We start from the raw sequence: 27,575 nt of genomic DNA on the forward strand, positions 1-27,575 counted from the left end.
ATTCATTACAGTTGTCTTTGGATGAGACTGAGTCTCCCTTTTAGATTTAATATATTAAAGTATAATTTTGCTGTGATAAGTGACTACATAAAAATGTTACTGCCTTACTCCACAGGCCTGCTCCCTGTGTGTAGTCAGAGTTGGATCTGTTGATTTCAGTGACAAATAAGGCTTTAGTATTTTTGACTCCTTAGCCCCCACGCAGCTTTGGAAAAGTTATGTAAATTCTCTTCTGAGTCTGGCATCATCAGCACACATGTCAGCCAAGTTCCAGCTGCTGAATCTTTATTATCAGCGTTATGCAAGCCAGTAAGATCCCAGCTTAACTGTCAGATAACAGGCTGAGCTTGTGGCACTTAGTAGAAACATCTTTTCTCATGTCATCTGAGAGAACTGATATGAAATTCACTGTGAGAAATAAGCATGGAGCTTGACCATGCCTTTTTGCCATGTTACTTCAGAACCAGGCTTTAGGAAAATCTTATTAATTTGTTTTACAATAGTGCCTGAATTGTGCTAGGCACTGGAGATGCACCAAGTAAGAGACAGCCTTGGCTCCAGAGGGCTTGCTTCTCTTGTCTATTTATAGAGTATTACCATCCCCATTTTACAGATGGGGAACTGAGGCCTAGAGAGAATAAGTGGCTTGCCCACGTTCACCCAGAGAATTTATGGCAGAACCATGATGAAGCCTAGTCTCCTTTGAACTCCAGTCTAGTGCCTCAGCTCCCCCCTCTCCTTCCGAAGGGTATTGCTCATTCTGTTGTATTGAAAAAAGAAGCATAACTACTATAAAAAAGTTTTATTACAACTGTTATTGCTTATTAAATATGTCATGTTTGTGTTAAACATTAGCTCCTCCCACTCTTATCACACATCCAGCTTGCCTCGATCTTACATATGCCTTCTCTTCACAAACTTAGGCACGCACACCCCCACACATACACACCAGCCCCACTCACATACACATTACCACAGGATATTGTACTCCTGAGGTACTTCAGCCGTCTGCTGAGCCAAACATGCATCATCACAGCTTCCTAAGTGACGTAAGAAGACAGTTTACTCATAATCTTTTCCATGGTACTTATTACCTTGGTATTCGAGCACCTCGCAGATATTAATGAAGTTGACGTTACAATATCCTTGGAAGATAGTGAAGTATTCGACTGATTTAAATTGCAAGAGCAGGCATGGAGACTCTACAGTCCACTCCTCCAGGGACTAAGGCCTGGTATACACTTAAAAATTAGATCAACCTAGCTACATTGCTCAGGGCTGAGAAAAATTTTGCACCCCAGACACCATAATTAGGTTGACCTAACCCCTACTGTAGATGTAGCCAGGTGGATGAAAGAATTCTTCTGTCGACCTAGCTATTGCCTCTCGGAGAGGTGGATTAACTGCATCAATGGAAAAAACCCTTCCATTAATGTTGGAAGGATCTACACTAAAGCTTATGTAGACATATCTTAAGTAAACAAACATCACCACTTCACAGCCCAAATGTAAAACGCAATTCTTACACTTGCTTGCCCTTCAACAACAACAAATCAACTTAAACATGCGCACAAATTTCCTCTGAGTGAGAGGAATGGAGAAGAAATCACAAGCGAGGAATGCTAGATGAATTTGTCATAGGAAGGTGCTCTCATACCATAGTGATGGGCATAATACAAGAACCCGAATAGAATAGAATACAGAGGTTAGTGACCAACATGTAAAAATTAAATCCACTGATCATGGGTGCCCCAAATTTTAGTTGCCTAGCATGAAACATACAAGCCCATTGACTTCAGCTGGAGCTGTGAGTGCTCAGTACGGCTGAAAATTAGGCCCGGTGGGTCTGAAGCTGTGCACCAAAAAATAGAGACCTGCACAATTATGAGTGCTTTTGACATGTTGGGCCTAAGTGACTTGCCAAAGGTCACTGGGGGGAAACAAAGGCAGACATCCTGATTCTCTTTGCCCCTATGCATGGAAAGGGATGTGTAATTTGGGGCTACACTGACTTCCCCATATTATGTCTCTGGCAGTGTGGGAAAAGCCTTTACAGCTGCATGTAGTAACATGGAAATGATTCCAGTGCAGGATTTTCTCAGGTAATTTTTTTTCTTCTCTTCTGTCAGTTTTTCCAGTTGCCAGATTCCCACCTCTGTCTGCAGGGCAAGAAAACAAACCACGTAGAAAATCACTTAACCTCTGCCAGAGTTTGAGAAGCGCAAATACAGCGATTGATTCAGCTCTCCTGTGTCTCCCCTCCCCTCCTTGGGTTTGGTGATGACGTGATTTGGGAATGGCTCAGCCTGGCAATACAGTGCCAAGGTTAGGGAATGGCTTACCTGGGGGAAAGAGGCTAAAGTCGCCGAGCAGAATGCAAGTCATAGTCACTGTCGGAGGAGTTGTCTGGAGGGTTAGAAGACCTGATGGCCCCTTCCAGAGCTGTAAAAGGAAGAAACCATCACTGTCTTCATTACGCAGCTAGAGATCAAGATGCTTATGACCTCTGTGAGGGGTTCCAGGGATGTAGGAATGAATATCAGGTCCTCCAGCCACAGTACCTCTTAAGTCATGCAGAAATCATAAGAGGTAACAACTACATGCATTCACATAAGTGCCTTTCAGCCAGCTATCACAACGGTGGTTATTCCCCCTCATTTACAGATGGGGAAACTGAGGCACAGACAGTTTAACTGATTTGCCTGAAGCTACAGAGTGGAAGAGCCAGAAGAAGAACCTCTATAGAGCAATTCCCACTCTATTCTAGGGAAACACTGTACTCCATCTCTGCAAAGCAGGCTTGACTGTCTCCCTTTCCTGCTATCTTGTTCTTGCCTGTCCGCTTCTTCGTTTGTGCCATTCCTGGTCACTGTACATGGTGCTGTCTCTTACCTGGATAAGCCGAAAGGTAGGAGTTCTTCTTAGGGGTCTGAGAATAGTCGTTGTCCTCACCCTGTGCACCTTGACCTTCCTGACGGGGCCTGAGAGTAACAGTGCTGTTGCGGTGGAATGAAACTAGATGGCAGCACAATGAAGAATTGTTAGTCACTGCATCTTTAAGGTAGAATCGTAGCAATGTAAGAATCTGGTCCAGTCCCCCCATGCAGAGGCAGGACAATGTGTACCTAGACCGTCCCTACTCCCTCTCCTTTTGAGTTGCAGAATTGTCTTATTGTTTAACCAACACATTGAGTCTTCTTTCAACATTTTCCCCCAAAGCCGTGGTTGAAACTCCTCACCCACATTCGCCAACTGCCGGTAGCACCTTCCAAACCCAAACAGGCCAGCGTTTGTGAGTCAGCGGGGCTGAGTAAGAACTGAACCAGTGTGGGAACACGGTGGAAGTGTGTACTGTGCCACTAGAATTGGAGTGTGACTCAACTATCCCATCTGAGTCACTAAAGAATCATTGAGTCAGCATGGGCCCAGGGTGGGATGCTGCACTACGCGAAGTGATAGCAGTGAGTCATGCGTGGTGCTAAGAATTATAGTCCTGCAAGAAGTGATCAATAGGGGGCGTTTTTTCCTTCTGAGCAAGTATGAAACTGGCCACTAGTCTGGTGAGGATGGGGTGTTGTGTTGCTGGAGGTGCTGCCTTTTGGTTGAGGTATAAAGTCCCAGTCCTGACCACTTGTGATCATTAACATCCCCATGTCATTTAAGCTAGGTGATGACATTCTCCCTGCCTAAAACTCCCAGCAGTTTCAATGGGAGAGATTATCCTTCACTGTGCCTCCTTAAAGCTGTTCAATGCTGCTGTGTTCCACCCCAGAGATGGCTGCATCTCAGAGGTGGGTGTACGATCCTTTTCTATACAGTGTTCTGGAATACTTAGTAACATTTCAAGGGCTTGGATAGGATCTTTTGTCCCAGAGTCCTGTCACACATGATGTACCTGAGGCCTCGGCCTTATTTTCCGCTTCAGACACATCTTGTACCTGTGCTGTTTTCTGGCCTTGCGAGCATTCAGACAGTCTGAATGAAGGTGGTGAAATGGTGGGACCAGAGGGAAACCTCAGCACCTGGGGTGGTTGTTGGCTGTAAACCACTTAACCCTCAGGCTGAACAATAGCCATCCTGTTGCTGAGCTGCGGAGCTCAGAGGGCCTGTGTGCCCGAGATCAAACTGACCGCAGCAGCACATCGGATGCTTCAGAGGAAGCTGAAGAGATGAGAGTGTTAGGGGTGACCTGCAGAGACCTGCCTCTGTCTTGTGCTTGCTCCTTACCGTTTTGCTGTAATCCAGTTGGGCCTATCCACTGGCGCTGCTGCTTCTTGGCGTCTGCAAGGAGAGGAAGAGGAAAGTAGGGTGGAGGAGGGAAGAGTGAAGTTAGATGGGCACAGACCTATCTGTCATTTTATACACATCACAGAATCACAGGCACTAGGAGCTGGAGAGCCCCATTAAATCAGCTTGTCCCAGGGTTGTCCCTACAGTGCATTTTCTAGTGCTTTGTCCGTTCGGATTTCACACACAGCTCCAGCAATGGGGGTTTCCTTGGAGACTGTTCCCCATCCTGATTGATCTCACTGTCAGGAGCAGAGTTTTCTGGATGTTCTGCCTTAATTTCCCTTTTGTCTCCTCCTAGCCCCATGAGCCACATCAAATAATCCCTCTGCTTCCTGGCTAAGCACTTGAGGTGCTAGAAATCATTTGGACAAGACAGGGCCTAGCTGATTCTTTGTGTCATTTCCATGTTTAAGCCTCTCAAGAGCCTGTGAAATACACAACACTGGGTGATTCAAGAGGCTTTTCCATTCTGAACACCTTTCTTATTTTGCCTGAATCGTGTGGACTAGACAATTATGGATCCCGAGGAGAGGCATTTGTGGTGTGTTTCAAAGAGTGGGAAAGGGACAGCTCCAAACCCCTCTGCCTTAGGAACTCACCTTCCAAAAACTGCTGTACAAGATCAACAGGAGAAATGTGCATGTCTCTCCTGACTCCTCAAAGGAACAACATATAAAACTCCTTTTGTTTAAGAGCAATGCATCAGCCAATGTAGCTCTGGGATGCCACCGCTCCAGAGGTGATGGAGTGGGAGAGAGGCCGAAGGAAGGAGAGGACATGGGAAGACAGCCAGCAGCAGAGCAGGAGGAAGAGAGAGTGAGACTAGGAGAAAAAGAGGGAGAGAAGAAGATGGGAAATAGACATAGGAGCTAGAGGCACAGTGACTCCCAGATGTGAGAGTGAGATGAGAACTTGCCCCAGACTCCTTGGAGGAGTGAAGCTGAGGGAGTCAGACATGTTATGGTATAAAGGCCAGAGGATCAGTGGTCTCACACTTACAGCAAGAGTTTGTCACATACATTTTTTCTGTAGTTTCTTGTAGGCGGGAGGTCCACAGATAATGATGAGAACTCCAAGGAGGATCAGAGCCAGGAGAATGCTCACAATGGTTCCTGCTCCCACCCCAGGTGGCTTGAAATTCTGGCCTGGGAAAAGGAGCTGCAGTTACTGATTAATTCCCATCTCTCCAGAAAAATGCCTGTGCTTTGGACAGGTTTGACAGTTTAGCCAGCCTCTGGTGATCCCTAGGAGAAGAGTCCCACCCTTAAACCCCAATCCCTCCACTTAGCCTCAAAGACTCAATTATAACCCAAAATCCCCATATCAAGCTGCTCCCAAGCTCACAATCTAGATCGCAAACCTCACTCAACTCACATCTTCTGCCCCCAAACACCACCTTCTACCCAATTTCCAACCCCAGCAATTTGCAAAGGTTGATTGTAGATCAGGCAAATTTTTCTTCCTCCCCATTTCCTTAGTACATCAGTCACATGTGGGTCTTAGCCCCTTTGAACAGGGCTGCCCGGGGGGGGGGAGGAGGGGACAAGTGGGGCAATTTGCCCCAGGCCCTACAGGGGCCCCCACAAGAATATAGTATTCTATAGTGTTGCAACTTTTTTTTTATGGAGGAGGGTCCCAAAATTGCTTTGCCCCAGGCCCTCTGAATCCTCTGGGCAGCCCTGCCTTTGAATGGCTTGTCCATGTAAAAGATTTATGAGTCTGCTACTGCTGCCAGGCTAATGGCATTAGTTCTTTAGCTTAAGAGTAGCAGCTCATGTGAGCTCCAGACATTCTGTGTTCCATCCCCATGGATGACCTAGCCAAAGTGTCATCACCGACCTGTTTCCTGATGTAAAATGGTCCCATCCTGTTAGGGATAAGCACCTCTCTAAAACACAAAAGAACCTGTGTTGGCTTACACGTGATTCTGGTTTTGGAGCAGGTTGCTGTTTTGAAAGTGGAACACTCCTGGAGGGCCTCTTGACTGCAGGACACTCCCCGCGTCTTGGCACCTGGGACTTGGACACTCAAGGAGAGCTTCCCGCACTGCAGCTCTTGGCACACCTGCTCCTCTCTAGATTTCTTCCATGAACTGGAATCGCACAGAATTTCCCATTTCCCCTTATGGAACACCTTCATGACCCCTTCGCAGGGGCTCTGGCTGTCCCCAAGCCCTCGGATCACCCTTGGCTGGAAACCTATGGTGGAGACAAGCAGGGATTGGTGAGACCACATGATGAGTGGATGTCTGAATGACCCAGCTGACTATAGGCAATGTGGACTAGTGGGTAGAACACTAGCCTGAGACTCAGGAAACCTGGATTCTGTTCCCATCCCTGCCACTAACCTCTTGGGTGACTGTGAACAAGGTACTTCACTTCTGTGTCCCCTCCCATCCTTTATCCTGTGCAGTGAGAATGGAAGCTCTTAGGGGTGGGAGCTCTCTCTCATGATGTGTCTATACAGCACCTAGCACAATGGGATCCTGATCTCCAATGAGACCTTCAGGTGCTGCTGTTATACAAAAAATTAATAACAATGGGCCGCCTGATGGGGTTCCAGTGCATTTGATATCTAATGTTGCTAGTTAATAGTGTTTTGTGTGATGTACGTGGCCATGGAAATCACCCCATTCACTGCTGCATTTCACAGCCCGTGGTACTGCACTAAATTCCTATCCATTCCAGTATGTCATGGTCAGTTGGTTAGACCCCAGGCTGGGGTAGCAGGTGCTCCGAGTTCTAATCTTGATTCACTGTGTGATCTGAGGCAAGTCTACGGTTTTGCCTCCTGTAAAATGGGGACAATAATCATGACTCATAGGGAAATTATAAGGGTTAATAATTAATGTGTGAACAGTGCTTTGAAATCATCTACAAGTGGCTAGAGAAGTTCAGAGTATTAGTAAAGCAGTATTGTACTGTATCATATGGGATATTAATTGCACTGTATTGTATCATATGGCCTTGCATTGCATTCGATGCCATCTATGGTACTGTGTTGCAATAGCATTGCATTGCCATGTGTTGTGCTGCAGAGTATTTATATTATATTTGCATTGTATTGCATTTTAACCTATAGCATTGCATTTGTACAGTGTTGCGTTGCATTGGTTTGCACTGTTCTCACCCCAAGAGTATGAAAATTCTCAGGGTCAGAAGTAGTTGTTACTAGAAATAAACTCAGTAATAATTTTGACTGACAGTTGGCATTTCTGAGGCTAATGCAGAGGATGCCGTTGTGCGGAAAAGTGATGCCAATCTTGACACTTTTAGATTTGCAGACTAAGGGATGAGGGAGGAAAAGAAGAGCTGAGGGTCAAAATAGCTGGTAGTTCCAGGCAGCAGAGGCCAGCAGGAGGCGTGGAGATAGAAGAGAGCGGGATATTTCTGAGGAGTTTCCTTGCTATTCTAGAAATGTTATATCACAATCTGACACTAGGTTTATGGCCATGCAGGCTGCCAATGGAGTGAGTCCCCTCTGCCCACCTCGTGCAACAACTGGGCTGCTGGGATGGATTGGCCTCTTTAGAGTGCACAGGAGTAAAGATGAAACGCGGTAGGAGAGGAAAGCGAAAAGGAACTTGATGTGGCTGTCCTAAGATGGACTCGCTCACCGGAACAGATGACATAGGCTGGGGGGTTGTTCTGAGAGTTCCTGGTTCTCTTGAAACAGTCTGGGATAGAGTCAGAGTCACTTCCACATGATGAGTCCATCTCCCAGTGGACAGGTAGATGCCTACTTTCATTTTTCATGAAGAAAGACCACTCCTTCTGGTCTAAGGCATCACCACAGCCCACCTTCAGGCAAACCCAGTGGGCCAGCTTTATCTTGTTTTCAGGACTTGACTGGACTGTTCCCGAGTGGCCTCCCATGTAGAGCTCCACAAACCCTGAGCAGTGGAATCTCCCATCTACCAGCTGCAACCTGGGAGGGCCTGGGAGAAGGACAAAGAGAAGGGGATTGTTACATACAGTGACACCATCTCTACCCCATGGTACATAACTTACCAACATTGCTTGCGATAAAGGCCCTGGGATGCCTTTCTGTTGCTTTTTTTAGTCACATTAACCAGGGGAATATTTTGGTGTTTTCTCTCCCTAGTCATTTGATAGGCGTACTCTGGTAGAGTCCAGCTGTGGGTAATTGTTAGGGGATAGCTCGGGCCCAGTGGGTAAGTGAAATCCCACTGGGGGCATGTACCTGCATTGATAGCACATCCCCCCCCACCCCCTTCCTTGTTCCAGCTTCTCATCTACACCTGACACAATGGGAACAGCTGTTGGGGGTGTTTTCCAGCCCACATCTGCTCAGCCCTAGGGGGCTGCTGTGACCCTGTGGGGTAGTTCAGTTCCTGAGCAGAGATTTCATCAGTAATTGAAATTAAATCACCCAAATGCCCATTACATTGAAAAGGTAATGGAACTATCTATCATCACCATACAGATCTATCTGTGTAATAATCAGAGTAACATAGGATTTGTCATATGAGATCTAATTACTACTCCCTTTCCTGCTTTACTATAAAGGCCATTGGCCCATTTTGTCTCATATCTCACCCCCTGCCCATGCCATACTAGATTAGACCCTTGATCCATGGAGTTCAGTATCCAGCCTCCTGCTGCACCAGTTCAGGCAGCTGTGCACCTAGTCCAGTACTGTGTTTCCACTAACAGCCTGTACCTGATGCTTCAAAGACAGGTGAAACCCCCATAATCCATCTTGCCCAATGTGCAGTGCTGTTCATTGGGGTGGGAAAGGGGAATTATATTCCAGCCCCAGGAGGGATCTGTTTATGCCCCTGAAGCATGAGATATAATTGCCACGTTTTAGCTGGCCTCCCTACAAATGTTATTATCCATCATAAGATCATCTAGCTCTCTTAAAAACCCATACACAGATGGCCTTCTGCAGCAGTGAGTTCCACAGGTAGATGTCTCACTGTGCAAAGAAGCATTTGCTTTGATTTTCTAGATGTTAATTTCAACAAAGGACTCCTTTCATTTCTTGCATCATCTCTGCTAATGATCACCTATAACTATGGTAACTTGCAACCATTTCTATCAGAAGAGTGAATGTGGATCTGAATGGATTTGGTGAACCTGGATGTGCAAAGTTTCCTTACCAGTGGGTTCTGGTGTAGTTGTTGGTGGTGGCGCAGTGGTGGTTTTTTCCGGTTCTGAAATGATAAGGATTTCCAAAATGTTTTAGTAGGGTGCAGACCCAGCCCCAGGAAAAAGTCCTAAGCGAGGCAGTCAGGAAGGGTGTTATGTTCACTGAATAGACACAGAAAGAAATTAAATAAAAAAGATAAATTCCCTTGCTGGAAGGTTGCAGTGTAATTCTACTTTATTTCTTAGAATTCAGAACAGTAGTACATGAAAACTCAAAAACAGACAGCGAGAACACAGGCTACTCCCTAAGGCAGGGAGACACAACTCACCCACCTTGCTTTAAGCTGGCTCTTTCCTGCCTGACTCCGACTGCAAGCAGGACCAAGAACATCTGTTCCCCTGCTCTAAGTGGTAGCTTGTAATTCCAATACAGTCCTCAATACACCACAAAGGGGAAGATGAGACCTACCTTTGCAAACCACGGTGATATCCCGCGTGCAATTGGATTTGTCCCAGCGGCAGTTCCTCAGGGTAGTCCCATTCCCCTGGCAGTTCGTAATCATCCTTTCCATGAATTTCTGCTCTGAGTCTAGTCTGAGAACCTCATAGGAGGGGGAGCCACAGCCTAGCTCTGCACAGACTATTTTTGTCATCTTCTGGTTCCAACCACTGCTACAAACTCTTGCCCAGCTGCCCTTATGTTTAACCTCCAGCAGGCCCGAACATCTGCAGCCAGAGCCTGTGAGTCTCATGCCCCACACTGCTGAGAAAGTAAAACAGCATGTTAGAAAGAAGAGCAGTGTTTAGGAAATCTCTCCTCTCTGTCCTCTTGTGCCTATCTCCCTCTCTTTAGCTTTGTCTTCTCTGCCACAAAAAAGTGTGTGTTTTGTGGCAGGATAACTAGTACATGTTAGCTCCCCTGCTGTACAATTCCAGTGGAGACAGGGCACTGTAGTTTTTAAATATGCAAGACTGACTGAAGGTGAGCAAATAATTGATTTTTCAGTCTGTGGTCTGAACTGAAACATTCAGGAAAAAAATCAGTTTGGTTTGAACTGAAACCAAATTTTGCTGTTTTTTCTTGCTGAAACGAAACAGCAACAAATCTTTTCAGGTCATTTGAAACATTTTGTTTGACCCTAAATGACATTTCTTTTAGTTTTTGTTTCATTTCAGGTTAAACTAAATGTTTCATTCGATCCCAAATGATTTTTTTTTAATTTTCCTTTTTGAGTGTTTTTCACCCTTTGTTTTAGCTAAACTTTGAAATGCAACAAGGTGGGGGAGGTAATATCTTTTCTTGGACCATCTTCTGTTGGTGAGAGAGAGAGAGAAGCTTTTGAGCTTACATAGACCTTCAGACTTGAAGAAGAGCTCTGTGTGAGCTCGAATGCTTGTCTCTTTCACCAACACAAGTGGATCCAATAAAAGCTATTACCTCCCCCACCTTGTATCTCTAATATCCTGGAACCAACACGGCTACAACACCACCGTAAACCATTTGAAATGAAACATAATTTTGAAATGACTAAAATGGACTTTTTTCAAAAAAAAAATCATTTTTTCCAGACAACGCTATTTACCAAATGTGACCCAATTGTGTGAATAGTTCTGGTGCCTCGAAAAATGCACTTTTCTGCAAATTGACTATTCACAAAAAAAAAAAAGAAATTCACGGAGCTCTAGTGCTGACCTGAGTCTTGTAAAAGCTACAGGTGCCTTGTCCCGACTAGGATTTTACAGTAGTCTAGTGAATACATGTTAATTATCCCCATATAAACCCCGACCTTTTCTGCACTGAAGTCAGCCTTCAGCTCACTCTGTCTCCTGTTAGTTCCCTTTGCTCCAGTGCTGTCTGAAACGTCAGCAGGTGTTTTGCGAAGCAGAGCAGGAAGGAAATGGTGCTCGTTCGTTTGTGTGACTCTCAGATGTGTAGAAGTGTGTGTGTGTGTGTGTGTGTTTCTGTGTGTGTAGACACACTAGCATGCATGGGGAGACAGTCTGCCTGGCTAGCTGGTCTATACTAGAGCAATGTTGCCGATGCTGTTGCAGCTCCATGATGTTAAAACACTGGGAGCCTTGGGATAGATGGGCTGCCAGGTGGATTAGCCTGGGGCTGATCAGCGATAGAAGACATGTTGCTAAAAGCCCTGTGGCAGTTAGCAGTATGTCTTCATTCAAGCTACCAACATCGCTGGCCTCAGTGAAGCTGTTTGCAATGATGGGAAATTTTTGGAAAACTTCCCTTCTGTAGCTGAGGCTTCTGTGCCCCTGAGGTGTTTAGGGTAAGTATAGTCATCGGAGCCCAGGTTCCTTCACTCAATCCTCCTGCAAAGATTTCTCAGGGTCTGAGGTGTCCCAGGGCTACGAGGGGGTAGCTGTGCCTGGTTGGCTAACCCTTGCTGCAATGACATCCTGGGGAATGTCCACACCAGGGCTGGGAACCCAGCATGTTTTTCTCATGGTGCCGTAGAACACTAAGCCGGTTGCTGACAAGCTAAGTAACTGACGGCTACTTGATTGGATTTTATTTTATATCCAAGATCAATGTGGCTTGAAAGAGGCTTCAACAGATGCACTGACCTGCAGGGTTCTGGCCTTCCCCACTGAGGCAGGAGGTCGCTGCAAAGAGAAGAGACTGTCAGGAGAAGTGAGGTGGGCAGGGCAGCAATTACTTCAGTTCAAACCTACTTCTCAAACCTGGTTCTAAACTATACTCCCACTGAGGCACATTTCCTGCTAGAAGTATCTTCTGTCCTTTCCTGCAATATTTTTGGAAGAGCCTTCGCTATCTTTCGATAAAACCATCACACCACAAACTATACCCTCTAGCAACAGAGCTAAGCACAGACTATCAGGCCTCAGCGAAGGATTTCTTAGGGCCCAATGAGGCCAGTACAGAATCGTTCCCTATCTCAAGCCTGTTTTAAATGTCCTGAGTGATAGAGCTGTTGCTGCTTCCATGTCTGGGGCCTTTTCTGATCCACTGTTTAATTATTATTTATTTATATTACAAAAGCACTTCCAGCCCCAGTGGAGACTGGTGCCCTGTGGTGCATGGTACAGACACATTGTGAAAGACAGTCTCTGCCCCCAAAATGCTTACAGTCTAGAGAGACAAGACAGACAAAGGGTGAGAGGGGAAACTGAGGCACGAGAGGGGAAAGGACTTGCCCAAGGTCACGCAGCAGGTCAGAGCTGGGGATAGAAGCCAAGTGTGAGGCAGCAACCTCTTGATGCCCACTGGGAATGGGCACAGAGGTGCATGAGGGCTCCAGGAATCCCCTGGGTCTGGTGTCTACATAATAGTTCCTCAAAGAGCATCACATAAAGGCTCTGCTGAAAGCTTGTGTCATGCTGATCAGCATCACCACTGTGAAATGTTGGTGTGGATAATACATAAGGCGCTGTGTATATATTCTGAAAATTATGCTCTTCAGGTTTGTGAGTTGGGGCCAGTCACCAAAAGGTGACAAACAATCTTCTTTCCAGCAGGAGACACTTATCTACCTTCTCTATGTGAATTGGGTATTGTTTGCTTCACAATGAATAACTATTTGCAGTCTGAGCCGAATGCTAATCAAGAGATAGCCAAGTCTCCAGGGTTGATTCTAGACAGGAAATAAGCAGCAGGGGGGTACCCCATTTACAAGCGAAGACACTGGATTGTTGGAACTCTCTCTGGGGGTACAGAGGTATCCCCGTTATCCATCACCTAGGGGACAAGCCACCAGCATGCTTGTTTAGCTGGCCTGGCTGTTAGGTGCTGGGAGAAAGACTTTGGGTGAACTAATCTTCGTGAGCCAGAAAAGTGTCTTGTTAGTAAAGTCTAGGCCTGGACAGCAGGAGATGGTTTTATTTGACAGGTAACCAATTGTTTCCAATATTTGTACTTACTTGCTATGACTTGAACCTCTGTACCTTGTTAAATACACTTATCCTTGATTCCCCTATAAACGTATCGACGTGCTGTGAGTTCAGCCGAGCAGTGATCTGAGGCGTAACTGGGAAGCTACTGGGTACTGTTCCTTTGGGAACAGCGGCTGTGTGAATTCTGTGAGTGTCCAGTGGACCGAGGTCTGGGCACTCCAGGGAGATGCTCACAGGGACTTGGGGGGGTGGATTATGCCAATTGCTAACCTGCAGAGGGACAGTGGGTATGTAGACTGAGAGGGCAGTGCTTGTGTTGCCTGTGGGCGGTGGAGTCAAGGGGCTGATCCCCGGCAGCCACAGACAAGGCTCCCTCATGCTAAGGGCAGGTGGAGGAGAGGTGCCTCACAACCCTGGAAACCCCCGGGAAGTGTCACATCACGTCTCCTGAGTCCCCGTCTGGGGCCCTATCCACTAGCCCAACCTGCCTCTCAGTGTATGTCACATGCCCTGCCAATGCCTGGCCTACAGACCTTTATGAGTCTGGTCCTGCTTCTAGAGGGAGGATTCACTCCTGCAGCTCATGTCCTTAGTGCTGAAGGCCCTGGGCCTGGGCGCAAGCCCTGCCAGCATCCCAGTGGGATCATATTCATGTCTGTAAACCCCATTTTAAAGGAACTTTGGCCCAGCTTGCTTGAAAGCATTTGGAGTGAGATGGAAGCAGCTCCAGCACCTTCAGCGATCACCAATGGCTGGGGGGGAGGAGGAGCTGAAAGAAGGATGGTGTGGCTCCAGCAAAACAAAATGCATTCTCTGCCTCACTGTGTGCTACTGAAGCTGGTGGGAAGCTGTGCTGTGCAGGCAGTTCCTACCCCAAGGACTCTTTCCCGAAAAGCACCAGGAAGCCCTCACCAGCCGTGATCTTGAGGAGGGCATGGGCAGGGAAGTAAGGACATCTGCACAGCACATAGACTTTGCTGGGTTAGTACAGCTGGTGGTGGTGCAACAGGAGCTCATGGAAGTGGGGGAGGTCTAATGTAAGACAATGCATGCCTGAAAGAATGGTCAGAATGTCTCACACGCGCGGATGGGCTCCGGTCTCATGGGCTACTTAGGGGAAAAGGACATAGGGCCAGAGAAAGGCTGTGGAATAAGAAGATAGTAGTCCATTACTGAGATCAGTAGGGTGATCTACATCAGCTGGGAATTGGGTGCATTGATTTGTTAATTCCCATTGAGCTATGGCCAATTTACACCAGCTGGGGATCTGGCTTACTGGCTCCAATAGACTCATGCTGATTTACACCAGGTGGGGATCTGGTCCATTATATCTATATGGTCACTTTTCAGAGTAAACCTGTGCTTTTAAACCCTTATCAAAACCAGCTCTGTAATCTGCAATAAAGGCCTGACAGTGCCACTGTAACACCAGCATAAGCTGTAGCTGTTGGACCTAGCACGGTAGAATATTGTCATGTATTTTTATAAGCAAATATCATCAAGCTCCTGGCTCTTGTGAAATTGTTGTTGTTATTATGATCCTTGTATACAATTTAGAATTATAACACGATGCAATCGGTGGATTGACAAATAGGGGAGAGATTGTGTAGAGGACAAGGTATCAGAAAAAGATGGATCCATGATACAGAATGGCTCTTTGTACCTGATCCACAGCTGGTGTAAATTCGCATTAATATTTAGGACCGATCAACTGGTTGAATTCACAGGTAATTTCTGTTTGGATGCACACTAAAAAATCACTACCAGACCTCACTCCGAACTGCTGTGAGCTAGTCTGTTAGCATTTCAGATTTCTGGAGGAAGGATATGCTTTGATCTCTTGTGCATCCTAGCCTTGTTTTCCCTGGCTTGACTGTTGCTCAAGATTTTTACTATTAATATGAAGACTCAAGGCCAAAGCCCTAGATGGTGTAAATCAATGTAACTCTATTTCATGTTAATGCAGCTACATCAATTTACACCAGCTGAGCATCTGGCCTTCAGTTTAATTAAATGTGTAAGATGCTTAACGGCTTTTCCTGTTGGCACATCAATTAGTCACTCCCCCTTCCGTTGGGTGATGCTAAGTTAAAGCCCCAGTGGAAGACATTGCTGCTAGTATTTAAACTGTGGTTCTAGTCAGTCTGCTCCAAAGAGATCACAGGGCTCCACACTGATTCCCAACCATGAGTCTAGATATGACGTGCTCAACTGGCAAATCCACAGCGGATTTTTCTAACCACTGTAAGCACCACAAACTTCCTGCGGGATCTGGAAATCCAGCTTAGCCTTTCCTGCCTCCTGGACCATTGTCATTGCCAGGAATACAGAGTCCAGCGCAGGCGAGCCTGCTGATGTTACCCCCACCCTTGCTCACTCTCACACAGCTGTGCAATGCTCACTGGACTGGTGCAAGGACAATCTGCGGTGATTCAAAGACACCTGAGGAAGGGGCCATGTTTCCATGCACTTTCCTGCTGATGTCTCACCTGAATATTGAATTTTGCGATATTTTTAAATACTTGGACCCAGATCTCCAGCTGGTGCAAATCAGCACAACTCCATTGGAATCAATGGGCCAGATCCCCAGCTGGTAGAAATCAGCGTTACTCCAATGGAATCAATGGGTGAGATCCCCAGCTGGCGTAAATAGGCCCTAGCTCCATTAGAGTCAATGAGGCTACATCATTTTACCTCAGCTGAAGATCTGGCCAATAGTATCCTTAACTCAGAATGTAAATAGGACACGGGGTCTTGGGCAGGCCATCCGCTTTAGCGTGACTTTATAGATTCACTGGTGATGGCTTGTCTGACCTCCTGTACAACACAGGCCTTAGAAAATAATTCCTAGAACAGATCTGTTAGAAAAACATCCAGTCTTGATTTAAAAACTGTCAGCAATGGAGAAATCCACCACAACCCATTGGTAAGTTGTTCCACTGGCTAACTCCCCTCACCATTAAAAATTGACACCTTGTTTCCAGTCTGAATTTGTCTAGCTTCAACTTCCAGCCATTGGATCGTGTTCTACCTTTCTCTGCTAGACTGAAGAGCCCATTGTGATGCTGGCAGACCAGGTGCCAGTGCTTGCCAAAGCCCCAGGCTTTACTGAACACTTACAAATGCAGAGCAGGAAGCTAGGCCGACTCACTTGTGTATTAATATAGATCAAAGTGATTGTTAAATGTATGAGAATGTCTTTGGCATTTGAACATCATGAAAACGAATGGGATGCTGCCTGCATTGTTATCGCTTGTCTGTATCCTGTTATAATGCAATGGCAAACATTTACATTTTGTGCATCCCTGTAACTAAGTACCTAGAGCTGTCAAGCGATTAAAAAAATTAATCACGATTTATCGAGTGATTTAAAAAATAAATCACAATTAATAGCACAGTTAAACAATAATAGAATACCATTTATTTAAATATTTTGGACGTTTTCTACATTTTCAAATATATTGATTTCAATTACAGCACAGTATACAGTGCTCGCTTAATATCTGTTTTTGATTACGAATATTTGCACTGTAAAAAACCAAAAGACATAGTATTTTGCAATTCACTTAATTCAAGTACTGTAGTGCAATCTCTTTATCATGAAAGTTGAACTTGCAAATATAGAAATATGTGCAAAATAAACTGCATTCAAAAATAAAATAATGTAAAATTTGAGAGTCTGCAAATCCACTCAGTCCTACTTGTTCAGCCAGTCGCTCAGACAAACAAGTTTGTTTACATATGCAGGAGATAATGCTGCCCACTTCTTCTTTACAATGTCACCTGAGAGTGAGAACAGACATTCTCATGGCACTGTCATAGCCAGCGTCGCAACATATTTACATGCCAGATACGCTGAAGATTCATATGTCCCTTCATGCTTCAACCACCATTCTAGGCCCCATGATGATGAGGGGTTCTACTCAGGGCCGGCACTATCATTTAGGCAGCCTAGGCAATCGCCTAGGGTGCCAGGATTATTCGAGGGGGCGGCATTTTGCCGGGGGGACGGCAGGCGGCTCCGGTGGAGCTGCCGCAGTCATGCCTGTGGCAGCTCCACCAGAACCACGGACCAAAGGACCCTCCGCAGGAATGACTGCGGCAGGTCCACCGGAGCCACGGGACCAGCGCTGGGGCGGCGAAATGACCGTGCGCCTAGGGCGCGAGAAACCCTAGCACTGGTCCTGGTTCTACTCAATAAGAATCCAAAGCAGTGTGGGCTGATGCACGTTCATTTTCATTATCTGAGTCAGATGCCACCAGCAGAAGGCTGATTTTCTGTTTGGTGGTTCAGGTTCTATAGTTTCTGCATCGGAGTGTTGCTCTTTTAAGACTTCTGAAAGCATGCTCCACAACTTGTCCTGATCAGATTTTGGAAGGCACTTGAGATACTTAAATCTTGGGTTGAGTGCTGTAGGTATCTTTAGAAATCTCACATTGGTACCTTCTCTGTGTTTTGTCAAATCTGCAGTGAAAGTGTTCTTAAAACAAACCACATGTGCTGGGTCATCATCTGAGACTGCTATAATATATGGCAGAATGCGGGTAAAGTAGAGCAGGGGACATACAATTTTCCCCCAAGGAGTTCAGTCACAAATTTAATTAACACATTATTTTTTTAATGAGCGTCATCAGCATGGAAGCATGTCCTCTGGAATGGTGGCTGAAGCACAAAGGCGCAAACGAATGTTTAGCATAGCTGGCATGTAACGACCTTGCAATGCCAACTACAAAAATAGGGGTGTTGCCAGCAGATCAAGGGAAGTGATTATTCCCCTCTATTTGGCACTGGTGGGGCCACACCTAGAGTATTGTGTCCAGTTTCGGTCCCTCCCCTACAGAAGGGATGTGGATAAATTGGAGAGAGTCCAGTGGAGGGCAATGAAAATGATTAGGGACCTGGAGTACATGTCTTACGAGGAGAGGCTGAGGAAACTGGACCTATTTAGTCTGCAGAAGAGAAGAGTGAGGGGAGGATTTGATAGCAGCCTTCAACTACCTGAAGGGTTTTTTTAAAGAGGATGGAGCTAGGCTGTTCTCAGTGGCGGCAGATGACAGAACAAGGAGCAATGGTCTCAAGTTGCAGTGGGGGATGTCTAGGTTGGATATTAGAAAAAACTATTTCACTAGAATGGTGGTGAAGTACTGGAATGGGTTACCTAGGGAGGTGGTGAAATCTCCATCTTTAGAGGTTTTTAAGGCCTGGCTTGACAAAGCCCTGGCTGGGATGATTTAGTTGGGGTTGGTCCTGCTTTGAGCAGGGGGTTGGACTAGATGACCTCCTGAGGTCTCTTCCAACCCAAATCTTCTATGATTCTAAGAAGAGGGCAGCATTATCTCCTGTAAATGTAAACAAACTTGTTTATCTTAGCGATTGGCTGAACAAGAAGAAGTGAGTGGACTTGTAAGCTCTGAAGTTTTACATTGTTTTGTTTTTGCACACTTTTTGATTTCAGTTACAACACAGAATACAATCTATATGAAAATGTAGAAAAACATCCAAAATATTTAATACATTTCAATTGGTATTCTATTGTTTAACAGTGCGATTAAAACTGTGATTAAACATGATTAATTTTTTTGAGGTAATCGTGTGAATTAACTATGATTAATTGACAATCTTATGAATAACCCTTCAAATGAGAAAGAAACCGTGTGGAATGCAAATGAAGAACTTTAACAGGAAAGTGCTAATTTCAAAGCAAGTGCTCACTGAGTGTGATGATTGGAGATCAAAGACTCTTAAGTGTGCTCCTCACTCTCTGGCATCAAAGAAAGAGCCCAAGTGTCAGCTTGGTTTCTGTGAGAAGCTATAAGTATGGACACAAGGAAAAATTCTTCATCTCTGGACTGTTTAGATTCTAACAGGGCAGAATAACTGAACAAGAAGATGGAGATCCCCAGAGTTATTCTGGGTAGCCCTGAGAAACTTTTGGGAAACTGACAGACTACTACATCTCCGTAGTAATAGACAACCGATATTTTCATCTGCTTTAACTTCTCAGTAACTGTCATTCCTTTTTCTTAGCTAATAAACCTTTAGTTACTATAGAACTGGCCACGAGCCTATTCTTTACTATAGAATTGGCCACGAGCGCTCTCTTTGATGTGAGATCTAGGACACAAATTGATCTGGGTGAGTGATTGGTCTCTTGGGACCAGAGGTAACATGAATATTTTGTAATTTATTTATTTATTTATTTATTTGTTTATTTATATTTTGGTGTAAGTGACCATTTTCCACATATTCCAGCTTGTCTGGGTGGCAAGACAGACTGGAGAGTCTAAGAGGTTTGTCTGTGAATCCATTATAAGACTATTGTAGTACTCTGGTACTGGGTTGGTGAAATCTAATGATAGAACGTATCACCAGTGTGGGGTGTCTGCCCCGTTTTTGGCAGTCTGCCCCAAACTGGGCAGTCATAATCATGAGCTACCCCAGACAACATAACACCCATTATTAAATATTTGTCCTTCATGTAGGGACTGTAATCAACTCACCCTTTAACCTTCTCTTGTTAAGTGAAATAGATTGAGCTCTTTGAGTCTATCACTATAAGGCCTGGGTTCTAATTCTTAATCATTCTTGAGGCTTCTCTCTGAACCCTCTCCAATTTATGAACATCTTTCTTGAATGATGGACACCAGAACTGGACACAGGATTCCAGCAGCGATCATGCCAGTGCCAAATACAGGGGTAAAAATAATCTCTCTACTCCTATTTGAGATTCCCAGCTAAGCATCTCAGGATAGCATTACCCTTCTGGCAACAGCATCGCATGGGAGCTCCTGTTCAGCTGATTATCCACCATAACCCCCAAATGTGTTTCAGAGTCACTGCTTCCCAGGATAGAGTCCCCCATTCTGTAAGGATGGCCTTCTACCTTTGTTCCCAGGTGTATACATTTACATTTAGCCATATTAAAACACATATTGTCTGTTTGCCCCCAGTTTACCAAGTGATCCAGATTGCTCTGCATCATTATTTACCACTCCTGGATTTTTATGTCATCTGCAAATGTTATCAGTGATGATTCTACATTTTCTTCCAGGTCATTCATAAAAATGTTGGTAGCATAGGGCCAAGAACTGATCCTGTGGGACCCCACTAGAAACACATCCATTGGATGATGATTCCCTGTTTGCAGTTACATTTTGAGACCTGTAAAAAGCAACAAAGAGTCCTGTGGCACCTTACAGACTAACAGATGTATTGGAGCATGGGCTTTCATGGGTGAATACCCACTTCGTCAGACGCATGTATTTTGAGACCTCTCATTTGCCAGCTTTTAATCCATTTAATGCGTGCCATGTTAATTTGACCTCTTTCTAGATTTTTAATCAAAATGTCATGCGATACCAAGCAGGGCCAGCTCCAGGTTTTTTGCAGCCCCAAGCAAAAAAAATAATAAAATAAAATAAAAAATAAATTAAAAACAGGGGCCGGAGTGCCACTGCCAAACAAACAAACGAAAAAGCCAGAGTACGGCCCCTTGAAAAGTGCCGCCCCAAGCACATGCTTGGAATGTTGGTGCCTAGAGCCAAGTCAAATGCCTTACAGAAGTCTAAGTATATTATATCAACCCTATTACCTTTATCAACCAAACTTGTAATCTCATCAAAAAAAAAAAAGATATCCAGCTAGTTTGACAAGATCCGTTTTCCATAAACCCATGTTGATTGGTATTAATTATATCACCTCCTTTTAATTCTTTATTAACTGAGTCCTGTATCAGCCCCTCCATTATCTTACTTGGGATCGATGTCATGCTGACAGGCCTATAATTACATGGTTCCCGCTTATCTTTTAAAATGTTAACACAACATTAGCTTTCTTCTAGTCTTCTCGAACCGTCCCTGTATTCTAAGACATACTGAAAAATCAGCATTAATCACCAGCAAACTCCTCAGCCAGCTCTTTTAAACTCCTGGATGCAAGTTATCTGGACCTGCTGATTTTAAAATGTCTAACTTTAGGAATTGTAACCTGAAGAGCTCTGTGAATGGGACTATTTCAATGAAGGGCAGCTCTGAAATGATTTACTGTTTTTAACTTGATGGCCAAGATTTTCATGAACGACTAATGATTTTGAGTGGCCAATCTGAGATATCTTAAAGGAACTGATTTTTGGAAAGGGCTGAACACCCATCCTCTTGCAATCAGATCCCTTTTCTGGTGTCTCAAGTTGGTCAGCCAAAAATCACGGCATCCAAAAATCACTTTGCAAATTTTGTCCAACAAGTTAAATTCCTCTCTGGGAAGCTCTAAGTCAGTGAGGTTCCCCCTCCACCCCGCACTTTCTGCTATCTGATGCCAACATCACACTGGTTTGACTTTATGATCCCTCACTTGATACTTTGTTAATGTCAAGAAAACCCACGGATACAACGTTTAAGAATAGGAGGCACAGCAAAGAAGACTGAACATGTTTCATAGACAGTATTGCAGTCATCTGGGAATAGTGTCCAGCTTTGGCTGCCTCATTGTAAGAAAGGCAAAGATGAGGCGGAAAAAGTCCAGAGAAGGCAAAAAAGATGAACTAGTTTGCGCAGTCCTTTGGAAATGCAGAATGCTCTGTAAGTACTATGTGATAATAGCAATCTCTAGCTCCTATCTAGTGCTTTTTTATCTGTAGAGCTCAAAGTGCTTCACAAAGGAGGTCAGTATCATTATCCCCATTTTACAGGTGGGGAAACTGAGGCACGGAGCAGTGACGTGCCCTGTGTCACTCAGCAGACCAGTGGTAGAACTGGGACTAGAACCCAGGTATTTTAATTGCAGCACTATTTATTATTATTTGATTCTATTTATTTATTTCATCATTATCATGAATTTTGCCATTATAATCATCCAATATAACAGAGACCATGGGATTCACCCAGTGATTCCTGCATCAAGCCCATATCTTGTGGTTGAGGTAGAATGTAGTTTTAAGGCATCTAATTTTGATTTATTATTGTGTGTGGCTGCTATAGCACTTCCAGATCCCAGTCAGGGATCAAGACCCCATTGTTCTAGGCTCAGTATAAACAATACAAAAGCAGCCGTTGCCCCAGAATGCTCACAGTCTAGGATTTAGATAATATTTAACCTTGTCTACACTAGAAAGTTGTATCACTTTAACAATACCAATGTAATTAAAAGGGACACAATTCCTCTATTGTGGACATAGTTATATTGGCATAACTGTGCTTTTACCGGCATACCTTATTCCCTTATGAGAAGGGGAATAAAGTACAAACTGCTAAGATAACTTGATATTGGTATAGCTGTCAAGTATCAGAGGGGTAGCCGTGTTAGTCTGGATCTGTAAAAAGCGACAGGGTCCTATGGCACCTTATAGACTAACAGACATATTGGAGCATGAGCTGATGAAGTGAGTATTCACCCATGAAAGCTCATGCTCCAATACATCTGTTAGTCTATAAGGTGCCACAGGACTCGTTGTTGCTTGGTATAGCTGTGTCCACACTGGGGGTTGTGCTGGTAAAAATCACACCTCTAAATGAAATAGATAGACCAGTACAGAAGCTGTCTGTAGTCCAGGCCTTTAGGCAGGGGCTATTTGTTTGTCATGCAACATCTGTACAATGCCTAGCACAGTGGCGCCCTGATCCATGACACACAGCAGGAGCGTGAACAGACAACTGGTGGAGAGGACAAAGTGGCCTCCAATGGCCAGGACTGTGTTTTATTAATGCAGCCTCACAGATTTCAACTCTCCCGGTGCCAACAATTGTGGGTTTTATTTTATTTTTCTGAGGAGTGAGTCCGACAGAGTTAGAGTTCTCTTTCTCATCGCTCAGGGCCATGAGCAGATTTTGTGTTTGGGTTGGCAAATGTGCCTGATGTTTTTTTGCAAGGCTGGCTTAGCTACTCGACAAGCTTTGGAACCCAAATTGGCTTGCATCACTGGCACACGCAGAGCCCCACTGACCCCTTTGGGCACCTCTAGGGAGAGTAAAGCAGGCAACGTATGGTCCCATGTGAAGAGATTGCTGCCTCCAGGGTAGTTGAGCACCAGTGGGAGACAAATTTGAGGGGGAGGGGCCTAAGGTATATCAGATAAATGGGGGCAAGGGGTAAAATGGACTGAGCCGTAGGCTTACTTGGTCCTGCCACAGTACAGAAGCAACAAAGAGTCCTGTGACACCCTATAGACTAACAGAAATTTTGGAGCATAAGTTTTCGTGGGTGAATACCCACTTCGTCAGATGCATGTCATCTGATAAAGTGAGTATTCACCCACAAAAGCTTATGCTCCAAAACTTCTGTTAGTCTATAAGGTGCCACAGGACTCTCTGTCGCTTTTCACAGATCCAGACTAACACAGCTACATCTCTGATACAGTACAGGAACCTAGAGTCAATGATGTCTCAATGTCCCTTCCAGCCCTACAGTTCTATGATTCTAACATCCCTCCTTCATCATAGAATCATAGAATATCAGGGTTGGAAGGGACCTCAGGAGGTCATCTAGTCCAACCCCCTGCTCAAAGCAGGACCAACCCCAACTAAACCATCCCAGCCAGGGCTTTTTCAAGCTGGGCCTTAAAAACCTCTAAGGATGGAGATTCCATCACCTCCCTAGGTAACCAATTCCAGTGCTTCACCACCATTCTAGTGAAATAGTTTTTCCTAATATCCAACCTAGATCTCCCCCACTGCAACTTGAGACCATTGCTCTTTGTTCTGTCATCTGCCGCCACTGAGAACAGCCTAGCTCCATCCTCTTTAAAAAACCCCTTCAGGTAGTTGAAGGCTGCTATCAAATCCCTCCCTCACTCTTCTCTTCTGCAGACTAAATAAGCCCAGTTCCCTCAGCCTCTCCTCATAAGACATGTGCTCCAGCTCCATTATCGTTTTCATTGCCCTCCGCTGGACTCTCTCCAATTTGTCCCCATCATTTCTGCAGTGGGGGGCCCAAAGCTGGACACAGTACTCCATATGTGGCCTCACCAGTGCCAAATAGAGGAGAATAATGACTTTTCTTGGCCTGCTGGCAGTGCTCCTACTAATGCATGCCTTTGTCTGGGTGGGTTTGGCCCCTGTTTCTGGCACAGCCCTTCTTGAGCCAGGCTGAGGCCTTTAGTTCTTGTATTTCGTGCCTAGATGCCATGGTGATTGGCAGACAGATGCGTTCTGTAGGGGAAAACAGTTTGCCTTCCTCCCAGGCATCGAGTCTCAGCTGCAGACTGGCTGGACTGAGAAGCTGGTTCAGTACAGCAGTCTAATTTACCAAATCCTGTGTCTCCCCGCTTCCCTTGCTCTTCCAGAGTCCCTCCTCTGTTTCTTCATTGGTTGGTGTTCAGGGGTGGGGAGGGGGGCTTATTACAGGTCTTAAATTACTATTCAGGCCAAACGCCCATTGAAGTTGATGGACTACATCCTGACTGGTTCTGTACTAGCCCAGCACAAATTTCGCCCTAACAGGGACTGAATAAAGACCTAGAGCCAGGTTGTCCCAGAGAGAGAAGAGATGGAAAAGAAGTAGACATTTACCTCTTCTCGAGTCACCTCTGGGTCCCCCAGCCTGGGCCAGGATAGGATTAGTCCCCCAGGTGTTGTTATCAATGAGGTTTGTAATGCATTTGCTTAGCACTGACAGCACAGCAGGCTCTGCGCAATGCCTCCAGAATATGCGCTCCTCACCCTAAGGTGCTTACGACTTCAGTTAGACCAAGCATGCAATCTGGACCCAAGCCATGGACTGTCTGGGGAACGGGAGGGCTGGTTTCCCAGTGGCACTGTGACGAATATGGCGTACCCTGTAGTGATTATATATTAGCCTGGTTATTGGGATGGTGTTTTCTGCATGGACATTTTGATCTGAGCGTTTCTCGCACGGGTCAGGCAGGAAGGAGGAGGTGGCTTGTGATGGTCACTATCACTCCCACTTAAGAGTCATTATGGGACAATGCCGAGCGATTAGCTCCAGTTGCTCTTGCTTGATCTCCTTTGAGCCTTCAGGACTAGTTTAGCCAGGAGAGGCCAAAACCCACCAACCCTGGAATAAACCTTCTGAGGAGCAGAAAACCTTGGCATGGTTTAAAAAGGGGTGCGCGAGGGAACCAGATTGAGCCTGTGGGGTGTTTGAGGAAATAGGACCTGCTTTGGTCACCCATGGTGGGATGGCAGAACTTAGATAAGGGCTTGTGCACACATGAGAGTTATTCTGGATTAATAAGGTAGGGTGTGAATTTGAGGTGGAATTCCTGAATAGCTCCTTGTAAGCCCTAAATTAGACATGCACGAAGGCTGGCTGTTGATTTCAAATCCCTTTTTCTCTCATGCTTTGTTCCAGCTGCTAAATAAAAAATCCTATGTTTAAGGTGGCTGTTGGCCGCTATACCTGGTCATAGGTTCCCCAAGCCCAGTGGGGCCTGCAGGATGGGAAGTGGTTTGTGTAAGCAGGACAGTGTTCCTAGCTCCTGACCTAAGAGTGGAAGAATTGCAAGATCCCACCCTGAGATGAGGGCAAGAGGTCCAAAACCTGCTGTAGGTGCACTCAGAGAGACCAGTCATGGAGACAGAGGGGCAACCATCCAGCCCATCTTGTGTTTGGGACACGTGCATCAGTATGTGCTTAACAGAGCTGGGCGGGAAATGGTTTTCCTGTCCTGCAACAGTGTTTGAGATTTCAAAAAAAGCTCCTGTGATGCACTGGGACAAAGCTGAGGTCTTTTCAAATTTTTTCAGAAAATATACAGGGAGAGAGACCTCAGAATAAGCCAGTGGTTAGGGTGTTCAGCAAGTGTATGAGAGGCACTGGTTTAAATCCCTGCTCTACCTCATTCAGATAAAGGAGTTGAAATCAGTTGTATTGCATTGCAGGGAAGTGCCCAAACCAGAAGGCTATTGGCTACGCCCTGGTGGGGCCCTGTCTCTCACTTTGACAAACATTCCATCCTGGACCTGAGCAACCATCTCAAAGAATGTTTCCTTTCCCACGTAAATATTCAGTTCTGACGAATCAGCATTCTCCGGTGAAGCACCGCTTCGGCGAAAATCTCCTGACCATCTGGAGCTCGGCCCATCCCGTTTGAAATGACTCAAGAGAAACTGATGCTGCTTTCCCTTAGTTCGAGTCCTTGCTCGCACCCTCTTTACAGGGCTCACAAAATTACCACTCTGCATGTTGTTATGCTTCTTATTTGTATTGCCGAAGGGGCTACAGGGCCCAGTCAGTGACTAAAGCCTGTTGTATTCAATGCTGAACAAACAAACGGAGAGAGAGACTAGTTCCTGCCCCAGAGAGCTCCTGATCTAGGATTACAACAAGATGCAACTGGTGGATAAATAGACAAATGGGAGGGATGGAGGATCCAGCAGTTGCACAAGATGGAGCCATGGCATAACTACTTTTTGCACCTGATTCTCAGGCGGTGTAACTTTGCATAGCTCCATTGCGGTCAATGGGCCAGATCCCCAGGTAGTGCACATCGACTGGAACCCCATTGAAGCCAATGTCCTTTATACCTGCTGAGGCTCGGCCTCACATTTCTTCCTGGTTTAGAGCCCTGCTTTAGAGCCCTGCTTTATTCAAAAGGTGCAGTGCTAAATAGCAGGCTGATTTCATTTATGGGGCTCTGCCAATGGAGCAAAGCCGATTTATACCGGTTAGGGATTGGGCCCATTGACACCAATGGAGTGATGCCAGTTTAACACAGTTGGAGCTCTAGCCCGTTGTTTTAAATTCCTGAAAACTAAAGCTAGGACAGGGTGAAATCTACCACACCACCTAGGAGATCTCTGCATCTCTGCACCAATTCAGTAGGGCCTCATCTATCCTGCCCTGGTTCCCCTGGCTGGACACCTGCAGCGGCAAGAAGATGTGTGATTGCCGCATGCCCTGACTGCAGAGGGAAAGGCGCTCACACACACTGGGACCCCTCTGTAGATCAGGGCAGCCATGCTGAGTCCCTGAATGGCAGAGGCCAGTTCTGAGTACTCACCCCACATCCCCACCAAGATCAACGAGGTGAATGCTGGTTGCTGGAGTCCCATCGGGCCGGGTCTCTCCCTCCTCCACCCCGTCTGAATCTGCGAGCTCGAGGCTGAGCAAGCGGGCGTTTGCACCCCAACCGGCTCTGCTACCTGGCACGGGGAAGGGGAGGGGGCCGGGAGGAAGAGGCTGCTTTTCCTCCCTCTGTGGTTCTCTGCGTCACGGCTCGCTGAGTTGAAGCCCAGCCTGCCAGCTTCCTTAACAGAGCCTATCGAGCACAAGAGAGGCTCAGAGGTCTCGCAGTAAGGTTCATGCTCATGCCTCCTCAGAGCCGGTATCCCCAAGGCCCGAGCACA

At 45.7% G+C, this 27,575-nt stretch overlaps 1 protein-coding gene across 4 annotated transcripts; it reads right to left on the reverse strand.

Moving 5' to 3' along the window:
• Positions 1-787: 787 nt before the first annotated feature.
• CD5 (CD5 molecule) lies at positions 788-27,381 on the reverse strand. Of its 4 annotated transcripts, none has more exons than XM_030560886.1 (11): positions 27,230-27,381; positions 11,988-12,026; positions 9,874-10,164; positions 9,416-9,469; positions 7,907-8,227; positions 6,210-6,488; positions 5,310-5,435; positions 4,228-4,281; positions 2,893-3,015; positions 2,343-2,442; positions 788-2,159 (listed from the first exon to the last, which is right to left on the reverse strand). In XM_030560886.1, exons 1-10 carry the CDS (start codon positions 27,279-27,281, stop codon positions 2,357-2,359), a joined length of 1,425 nt encoding a protein of 474 aa, XP_030416746.1. In that variant the 5' UTR covers positions 27,282-27,381; the 3' UTR covers positions 788-2,159; positions 2,343-2,356. The 4 variants fall into 4 exon arrangements, 3 of the variants coding, with proteins under 3 accessions (XP_030416746.1, XP_030416744.1, XP_030416747.1); XM_030560884.1 differs by having other exon boundaries at positions 9,874-10,167; XR_004000148.1 differs by lacking the exon at positions 788-2,159 and having other exon boundaries at positions 2,357-2,442; positions 5,306-5,435; positions 9,874-10,167.
• Positions 27,382-27,575: the final 194 nt, after the last annotated feature.

Source organism: Gopherus evgoodei, chromosome 4, assembly GCF_007399415.2.
Source record: "Gopherus evgoodei ecotype Sinaloan lineage chromosome 4, rGopEvg1_v1.p, whole genome shotgun sequence".
In the NCBI taxonomy this organism is placed as follows: domain Eukaryota; kingdom Metazoa; phylum Chordata; order Testudines; family Testudinidae; genus Gopherus; species Gopherus evgoodei.